Raw genomic sequence first — 10,295 nt, 5'->3', positions numbered from 1 at the left:
AGTCGGCCGCATCACGGCCTTATCCCGGTTCATCTCCCGCTCGGTAGAGCGCAGCCTGCCATTCTTCAAAATCTTGAGGAAAGCCCAGCGATTTGAGTGGAACACCGAGTGCGACAAGGCCTTCGACGAACTCAAGGAGTATCTCAATCAGCTGCCTCGACTGGCGAAACCGCTCCCGGGAGAACCACTACAGATGTACCTCGCTGCCACTGACTCGGCTGTTAGCTCAGTTCTAGTCAAAAATGAGGGACAAAACTAGCATCCCATCTACTTCTCAAGTCATCTGCTGAAAGACACCGAGACGCAGTACACCGGCTTAGAGAAGCTAGCTTGGATCCTAGTCCTATCAGCTCGACGGCTCCGACCCTACTTCCTATCCCATCCAATCACAGTGCTAACCAATATCAGTTTGGGACGAGTGCTCAGTCAACCCGAAGCATCCGGCCGGCTTATCAAATGGACAGTGGAGCTTGGTGAGTATGACATTCATTACCAACCCTGCACTGCCATCAAAACACTAGTTGACTTCCTCGCGGAGGTGCCCAGAGATGAAACAGCGGAAGAATGGAAGGTGTATGTGGATGGATCCTCCAACAAGTAAGGAAGCGGAGTCGGGGTGCTACCGGTTTCTTCCAAGGGAGAAGAGGTCCGGCTCGCCATCTGACTTAGTTTCAGGTCTTCGAACAACGAGGCCGAGTATGAAGCCGTTCTCGCAGGCCTTCAAGCAGCCAAATGGATGGGAGTAGCTCGAGTACTACTCTGCTCTGACTCTCAGCTAGTATCTAAGAAAGTGGAGGGGAGCTATGAAATCAAGAATGATCAGCTCCGCAAATATGTGGCCGCCTTTATAAAGATGAAAGCTGACTCTCAAGAAGTCTCCCTCCAGAAGATTCCCCGAGCCGAGAACGGCAAAGCCGATGAGCTCGCCAGAATGACTAGCTCCGTCACCGAATGGGCAGATGAGGAGGCAATCACCCAAGTGATGTTCGTGGCGTAGATAGTGCAGCCACCTAGCTCCACCAAGCTGAATGATTGGAGAACCCCGATACTCGCCTTCCTCCAGATCGGTGAGACACCGTCGGATCCGGATCAAGTGCGCCTCCTCAAGAGGAGAGCTCCTCGATTCACAATAATTGGAGATCAGTTGTATCGGCGAGCCTTCTCCCGACCGTTGCTCAAGTGCCTTGGCCCCGAGGATGCGGATTATGTGATGAGGGAAGCCCATCAAGGCTGTTGCGGCGACCATCCCGAAGGCCGATCTTTAGCTCGAAAAATCCTTCTCGTCGGATACTTCTGGCCAACTCTGCAGGCGGATTCGGCCAAGCTTGTGTCAACCTACATCCACTGCCAGAAGTACCAGACCTTCAGCAAGCACCCAACCAAACAATTGAGAGCAGCAAAATCTCGTGTCCATTCGATCAATGGGGAATGAACATAGTAGGACCTTTCCCGATTAGATCGCAACAAAAGAAATTCTTGCTGGTAGCTATCGATTACTTTTCTAAGTGGGTGGAGGCCGAGGCTTTGGCACGGATCATGGAGGACGCGGTGATGAAGTTCCTGTGGAAGAACATCGTGTGCCGATACGACATTCCGCACCGACTCGTCTCGGACAACGACCAACAGTTCCAAGGAAGAAAACTTCAAGAATGGTGCCAAGGACTTGGTATCCAACAAGCCTTCACTTCAGTCGCCTACCCACAAGCTAATGTACAGGCGGAAGTTGTCAACCAGGAGATAGTGAGGGGGCTAAAGACTAAGCTCGATCATGAAGGCAGCAGTTGGGTGGAAGAACTCTGGTCCTACCGCACCATGCTGAGAGAAAGCACCGGTATGACACTCTTCCACTTGGGTTATGGCGGAGAAGCATTAGTCCCTATGGAGATAGGGGTCGAGTCGGATCGGCGACAATGCTACGATGAGAACAATGGTGACCGAAGGCTCACGGAGTTAGACCTCGTCTTCAAAGCCCGAGACAAAGCTTCCGCTCGGCTGACAACTTATCGGCAATGCATGTGCCGTGCCTACAACAAGCGAGTCATCCTGCGAACTTTCCAAGTGGACGACTTAGTCTGGAAAAAGGTCAAGCCGGTTGGAGATGTCGGCAAGCTCGAGCCACCATGGGAAGGCCTGTACTGAGTCCTCAAGAAAACAAGTTCCGGCGCCTACTACTTGTCTGACTCATCGGGCAAAGAGCTGACAAGACTGTGGAATGCCACTTACCTCTACCCCTACTGAACTTAACGGCTACCAGAGAATCTCTCTCTTTCTTTTATCTGCCTTTGTACTACCCCATGTAAACATTTCTGACAATGGAAGTACTCTGTCAGGCAATGCTATCCCAGTCTCCTCGGAGCCCCATTTTTGAGTCCCTAGGCTCCACCTCCCCCGAATAGGACATAGTCGGGGTCGAGATCAATTCAGGTTTCGAACCTGTTCCATCAGCAAATGTCCTTTTCAGGGCTCAACCTCTCCCGACTCGGACATAGTCGGGGTCGAGCTCAACTCAGGTCTCAGACCTGTTGCATCAGCAAATGTCCTTTTCAGGGCTCAACCTCCCCCGACTCGGACATAGTCGGGGTCGAGATCAATTCAGGTCTTGGACCTGCTCCATCAGCAAATGTCCTTTTTATGGCTCAACCTCCCCCGACTCAGACATAGTCGGGGTCGAGCTCAACTCAGGTCTCGAACCTGCTCTATCAATAAATATCATTTTTAGGGCTCAACCTCCTCCTACTCGGACATAGTCAGGGTCGAGCTCAACTTAGATCTCGGACCTGCTCCATCAGTAAATGTCCTTTTCAGAGCTCAACCTCCCCCGACTCGGACATAGTCGGGGTCGAGCTCAACTCAGGTCTCGGATCTGCTGCATCAATAAATATCTGTTTCAGGGCCAACCTCTCCCGACTCAGACATTGTCGGGTCGAACTCAACTCAAGTCTCGGACCTGCTCCATCAGCAAATGTCTTTTTCAGGGCTCAATCTCCCCCGACTCGGACTAGTCGAGGTCGATCTCAACTCAGGTCTCAGACCTGCTCCATCAGTAAATGTCCTTTTTAGGGCTCAACCTCTCCCGACTTAGACATAGTCAGAGTCGAGCATAACTTAGGTCTCTGACCTACTCCATCAGTAAATGTCCTTTTAAGGGCTCAACCTCCCCCGACTCGGACATAGTCGGGGTCGAGCTCAACTCAGGTCTCGGACCTGCTCCATCAGTAAATGTCCTTTTCAGGGCTCAACTGTTGGCGTTCTGGATCTCCGTCCTATCTTCCGTAATCTCCCCGCTCCGAGAAGCGTAGAACGACTCAAAATAAGGAAATTTGGGATATTACAAAAGTTGAAAATTTTAAATTTAAAAAAGTCAGATCTAGAAATTTTAGATAATAATTTAAATTTGAATAATTCTAAATTAAGTAAATTAGAAAATTCAACCTTAGATCCTAAAAATAAGAAAAATTTATCTAATTTGGAAAAATTAATTAATAAATTTGAATTAAATAAGAATTTAACTAATTCAAATTTAACCAATTCAATTATTAATAATTCAAATTTAATTAATTTAGATTTATCTCAAATAAATAAAAATTTAGACCATGTTTTTAACTTATTCAACCAAGATATTGATAAACATAACAAATCAACTTTAATTAATTAAAAAATTCTGAAAATTAATAATAATTCAACTAGACAAGATAAACTTAATAATCATCAAGATAAGTTGAACAATTCAATTTTATTTAATAATTCAAAATTAAATAATAAAATTAATTATAACTATGTACCCTTTAATTACCAAATATTGGTGCTTTTGAGATTTTGTTAGTTATTTGGATACTTTATTGGATGTTCTAAGATTGTGTTATGTTGGATGTTTTGAGCATTTGCTTCTCATGTATTGGATGTTTTGATGTTTAGAGACATTTGATGTTCTAAGACTTTGTTGGAGGTTTTGATGTTTTTATGTATTGGATGTATTGAATATGTTTTGAGTGTGTTTGGTTATTAAGATTTGCTTGTGTGTAAGATGTGTTTGTGTTAATATGTGAATTTGTATATGTAAATAGGGATTGTTTATATAAATGCATCATATTATGACAGAATGGAACGAAGCTGTGAGAGATTTTAGAAATTTGCGACAAAAATAGTTTCGTCACAAAGTTATCGTAATTTTTACCATCAAAGCTTTGGCGACAAAAATGGGTTTTTGTCGCCAAATTAGCAACGAAAATCGATTTTCATCACCAAATTGGCGATGAAAACTCTGTTCGTCGCCAAATTGGTTATTCTCCTATAGCCTCTCTATTGCAACAAAATTAATTTTCGTCACAAAATTAGTACAAAAATATATTTTTCGTTGTAAAAATTACGATAAAATGAAATTTTTATCGTAAATTACAAAAATTAAAATCTGTAACGAAAATTATTTTGTCGTAAATTGACGATGAATTTTACGACGAATAATATGTTTGTTGCAGAATTTGCAACGAATCTGTTATTTTTCGTCGCAGAAGTTTGCAACAAGTTATTAGGAACGAAAATTGTTTCGTCCCAAAATTCGTCGCTAAAATTTTTTACGACAAAAATATTTTCTATTTTCGTCGTAAATTTTGTCACAAAAGGCCCTCATTTTTGTAGTGTACAATGTTGTTGCAAATTTGGCGACGAATCACAGATTCGTTGCAATCCATTATTCATCGTAAATTTGGCAACGAATCCATTATTCATCATCAACTTTACAACAAATCACGATTTCGTCGCCAAATTGATGATGAACATGATTCGTCACCAATTTGGTGATGAATTCTACGACAAATAAGAATTCATCGCGAAAAACCTTAACTTTATCCCCACCGATCACGACTTTTCTTTCCCCCTGATCCTTTCCCCCATCTGATTTTATAATCTCGATATCCTCTCCGATTTCTCCTTACGATCCAATTTCCGACGATTGTGATGGCAACAACAATGGGCTAGAAAACGACGTGGCTTGGTAATCTACTCCCCTCTCTGTTTTGCCCTCCCGTCTTCTCCCCTTTCGTTGTCTGCGCCCCATTTGGTAGGTCGACCGTTGCATAGGTTAGCGGTCGGCCGACATACCGCGGTGATGATGATGAGCGACAGTGCAACTCCCCTCTGTACGTTTTCCCCTCTATCCTCGCTATCGGTGCCCGATTTAGCTGGTCGGCCGCTGCTTAGGCCAATGGTCGACTAACATGCTGCGATGATGGCGACGAGCGATGGCTCGACTCCCCTCTCTGTACATTTTCCCCTCCCGTCCTTATTGACGGTGCCCGATTTGGCTAGCCGACCACCTCTTAGGTCGACCCACATGCCGCGGTGACAGTGATGAACTCAGTGATGGCGTGACTCCCCTCTTTGCTTTCCCCTCCCGTCCTCGCTACTGGCAACCGATTTGGCTGGCTGGCTGGCATGCCGTTTTGGGTGACTGATCGACCACTGAGGCAGGTCGCAGATTAGGTTGGGCATGATCAGTTGGGTGAGTTGGCGGTCGGTTGGGTGAGGGCCGGAGGTGAGGCCTAGCCGGTTGGGTGAGGGACGGGGTGAGGTGAGGGATGACCTGCTTCTTAGGGTTCTTGTGGAGGTAGCTTGATTTAGATTTAAGTGAAAGTTCTAAGCATTTGCATTAAATGAGGAGAAATGAAAAACCTTCTGATGATAGGCTTCTATTGTTACAGGGGTTTTCAAATGGCAAACAGTATTTGTGAAGCATGAATTCATAATACAATACATAGGTTCATGTAACCGTCGACTTAGTTGTGTCAATTATTTGCATGTTTGAGATTCTTAGTCATATCTAAGCTTGGTTTATATAATTGATTATTTAGTGATGAAATATAATTATATTCATTGTCTTTGTTAGATAATATAACTTTGTAATATTTTTGTGCAGGTCTCATTTTAACGTGTGCTTACACTCGATTTTGTTCACCTATTTTAGGTATAATTTTACTTATTGTTATAAAAATTTAACATGATTGAATTATGTTATGGTTGTTAATGAGGTAGTAATAGTTTTTATATATAATAGTTTTGTTTAATAAGTTAATAAATTGAAATATATATATATATATATATATATAGAAAGAAAGAAGTTGGATGTATAAAAGAACAAACTTGAACGTAGAGGTTTAACTGATGAATTTATTATTGGGTTGGAACAATTTTTGGATTTTGCTTCTACTAATATTGAGTTTATGGATGAGAATAAGATAAGATATCTATACAGAAAATGCCACAATGGAAAATTTTTACAGTTTGACAAAGTTCACAAACATCTTTGTAGATTTAGTTTTATCCTAAATTATTATAATTGGACATGTCATGGTGAACCATTTATATCTGACGATAATTATAGATAAAATATATAAATCTCAGTTAGTGGTAATCAGAGTTATTGTAATCAATTAAATATATATTAGAGGATGGTAATTGATGCTGGGGTCATAATTTCTTTCTTGAACCCAGTTTTGCAAGTTCGAGTTGTCCTCCAATAGAGGAATAAATGTTTATTACTTACACATCACTATTGGAGAGGGTAGAATAACAAAATATTTATGAAAATGTGAATAATAAGGCATATCTCAAATTTTAAGAAATGTTGAGTGTTGCAAATGAATATGTGTGAGCTGGTTGTGATAGTCATACTAAATTATCTCTCACTGTAAGACTATTTGTTGTTAGGATCGTCCCTGTGCAATGCAAGTGCTTACACGTTTTGCAAACGTGCGCAACGAAAATATATAAATAATTTATCTAATTATTATCACAACACACGCATGGTAAAATAGAAAATAACATGTACAAGGCATGGCAGGAAATTAAAATATGCAGAAAACTAAATAATTCTGTGTGTACCTTTCCAATGACGTTTAAGCAGGATTGGTATCAATCGAGCGGTTCTCGTCGAAGTCCTGCCTCTACTAGTGATCCATGCCAAGCTCTCGTCCGGACGATTTTGAAAGTCACGAGTCGTGTTATCATCTTCAGTACTAGCCGATGATCGATGACGATAGAATCAAGAGAATAGCCTAATTTCGGAAACCACGCAACAACATGTGTCGCGATCATTCTGGGGCTTTCTAACTATCATCGAAAATCATATTCCCGATGTAGTTTTCGATGGTCAACTATTGACCATCGATTTAGGACAAATTGATCGGAACTATTCCGATGACGATGGAACTTCTATCAGAAAATTTTACAAACTTTCAATAGCTAATTCGCACACGGCTTCTCCGGTGATTGAAAATGGTTTTCAACAACAAACAGTACACCGGTGGTCAATGACAATAATTGACAATTATTCCGGCATCGATTTCACAAATCAGTTCGAAATAAGAAAACAAAACATGTCATTCTCCTCCTCTCCCATGCTGCTGAAACAGAGCAATCCGGTAGAAAGAAACAAAATGCCCTTGTTGGTTTCTCCGATCACCCACGCACACAAAGAAGGCGGCAGCGGTATCCAATGTTGGTTGCATCGATGGCTCCAACAACGGCTCTTCTCCACTGTGGCAAAAGGATCCGGCGGCGGCGGGCACTGCTCTTCTCCACGCTGTGGTAGAGAAATCTGGTGGTGCGTTCCAGAAATAGAGGCGACATTGCTAAACAGCAAGGAAGAGAGGTGTTCTGTGAGGAAGAAGAAGATGGGAGAGGCATTTTCAGTTGTCTCCATCTTTTCCGCAACCTATGCTCGAAGACTCTGTCACTGGCAAACAATCCTTCTCGCGCGGTGAAGACGCCTCTCATGCGGTCGTCCGGTGTCAGACAGAGAATGGCGCCGGCAAAATTGTTGCTCTTTGTTTTTTCCACGTCGTGGTGAAGAAGATAGGGTTGCCAACGCGTGTGTGGGGAGAAGATCTGGGAACATGGTGCATTGATGGAGAAGAAGAAGACTAGCCCACACCCACACCGCGATCTCTATTTTTTCGAGATGATTTTAGGGTTTTAAGCTTGTGTCGCGGCAGCAGGCGGAAAGCAAAGAAAGGAATCGGGCGAGGCTAGGCAAATGGCGTGAATCAGGAGAAAAGAAAACAACCTGAACTGGGTTGGCTTGAACCAGGTTTATTAGGAATAAACCTAAAAACCAAAACGTAATTCAGATTAAACCGAACCAGTTCACTGTAGCGAATAAGGTCTGTTTTGGTTTGCTTAGTTCACTAACCAAACGAACTCCAATTTGACCCAAATCAGTTTTGTTTAATTCATCTTCACAAAACGAACCTCCTCATCTCTTCCATTTTGCCAAAGCCTCTTCAATCATGAACCAAACCAAGTTGGTTCAATTTGATTCAAAACTAACTCATTTGGTTCATTAGCCAAACGACCTCTGATTTGAATGAAATTAGTTTCTGTTCATTTCATCTTCATAAGACGAATTCCATCATATTGTCCTTTATTTGGTCCAACCAGACTTTATTTCTCTCGTTCTAAGAATCTAATTCTAAAACTCATTTTAAATTTCAGAAAACTTGTAGTGTGTGTGACCCAATGGGTTCTCGATTATGTTGGTCGTCCATAATTAACCATTAATTATGGAACAATTATGAGTGTTACCTAGTAGTACATCATGATCCCTAATTGATCGAAAAATCAATGATTGATTCCAGAACAATTCTAAGCCCTTCAGCAGCTATATTGAATCGTGCCTCGTTCCCTTCACCGTCTTATACCCGCTTGGTTTTGGACATGATCTATGTGTCGGTCCCTAGTAGGCTGACTACGTCACACCTAGCCCAAGCTGCTTTCTTGTCCTGTGGATTCAAGTTACTTGTACATGTGTTCAAGAGTACCATACTCTTGACATGTAATGTTTTGACCAAAGACTTTTAGTAACAATCCTGACAAGCGGACGTAAGATATACGTCTCCTTTTCCAAGGAACGGTGAATCCTCTGTGGGCTATTCAAACATCTTCTGACACTTTAACTTATACCCAATCATCCCGGATCCACACCTCCTCGGAGATGCTTATTTAAGATGTCAAAGTATAAGCTTCCATGATCAAGGTGACTTGAATACCGCAAGTCAAAGGAAACTCATACTTAAGCTGCACTAAGATCTTCATTGACATATGTATAGAACCATATGAAGTCTCAAGGTAGGTCACTCTAATGAACTGGTCACCTTTAACCAGCATCTACGTTTAACTCTCAACATCTAATGTCTCCAATAGTGAGAGTAGTTGTCTGGCTAACCAAGGAGTTTAAACGTGTTAGTCTCGACAGAATCGATGACGTCCGTGCTCATCAATTCCTCGACTAGGAATAATTTAAATACATTCATAATTGCACATGTAGAGATGCTCACGAGTTGTGATCCAATCACGAATTCTTTCATGCTATGAATCGTACTGCGGACATTCAGTATTTGAATTTAAGATCCAATCAAACACATATAAAATGTGCACTCAAATAGTGAATTGTTAGTTATCTAATAAATAGTATAACCGTAAGGCAATTGCCTTAGGACACCTCTCAAATCTAACATTTGTCACGTCCCGAGAGATGGTTGTCCGAAAAATTTGAGCAGCATCTCCCCTATAACAATTCAATTTTCCCTAATACATTTCAACATAAAGGCCCACACGACCGCTCAACAATACAACATATGTATACAACAAGGCTAAACTACATAAATAAGGGCCTACACGGTCATAACCACATATACAACAACAAGTGCAACAACAATAAATGCAGTAAACAACTAACAACAAATGCATGCATGGTCATTGTCTGCACTCGCCATCCTTAGTCACCCACCCAGTGCAGTGAATTGGGACGCCAAATAGGACAACTGCACACCCTCCAACAACAGACCACTACACGTGAGTAGGGAGCGGGGAGCGAAAAAAATATCACTGTCTACAATCAACATCCCCAGACACACACACTGTGTAGTGAACTGGGGTGCACAATAGGAATCACCCGCTTCAATAACTGACCAGCTACACGCGAAGGGGAGGGGCAGTATTCCAGGAGAGCTATCTAGCTATTCCTGGTAGCACCCACACTTTGCAGTGCTATAATGCTTTCACCCACACAGGCAGTGAGAGTTAACAACAACAACATATTATGATGCTATGATGCATAGTTCAACAGATAACTACTATACCTACCAAAATATACACAACATCAATCATAATAAGTCAGTACAAATGAACAATAAATAAGGAGACTATATTGATAGTAACAAGATCATACTAAGGTCAACAGTAAGTATCCAGCAACGAATAAAGCAACGAATGCAATAAGGACAGCAATGAGATAATTAACA

General features: G+C 42.0%; 1 protein-coding gene across 1 annotated transcript; it reads left to right on the top strand.

The window, feature by feature from the left end:
• The first annotated feature begins 1,536 nt into the window (after window positions 1–1,536).
• LOC141812113 (uncharacterized) lies at window positions 1,537–2,139 on the top strand. Its single transcript, XM_074700155.1, has one exon. The coding sequence runs from the start codon at window positions 1,537–1,539 to the stop codon at window positions 2,137–2,139; it is 603 nt and encodes a 200-aa protein (XP_074556256.1).
• The last annotated feature ends 8,156 nt before the right edge of the window (window positions 2,140–10,295 follow it).

The sequence above is a fragment of the Curcuma longa genome, chromosome 18 (genome assembly GCF_044706935.1).
Source record: "Curcuma longa cultivar G26 ecotype Majalengka, Jawa Barat chromosome 18, ITB_CL_G26_1.1, whole genome shotgun sequence".
Taxonomy (NCBI): Eukaryota; Viridiplantae; Streptophyta; class Magnoliopsida; order Zingiberales; family Zingiberaceae; genus Curcuma; species Curcuma longa.
The sequence above is the reverse complement of the archived record's forward strand: the minus strand, read 5'-3'. Positions and strand labels throughout refer to the sequence as shown.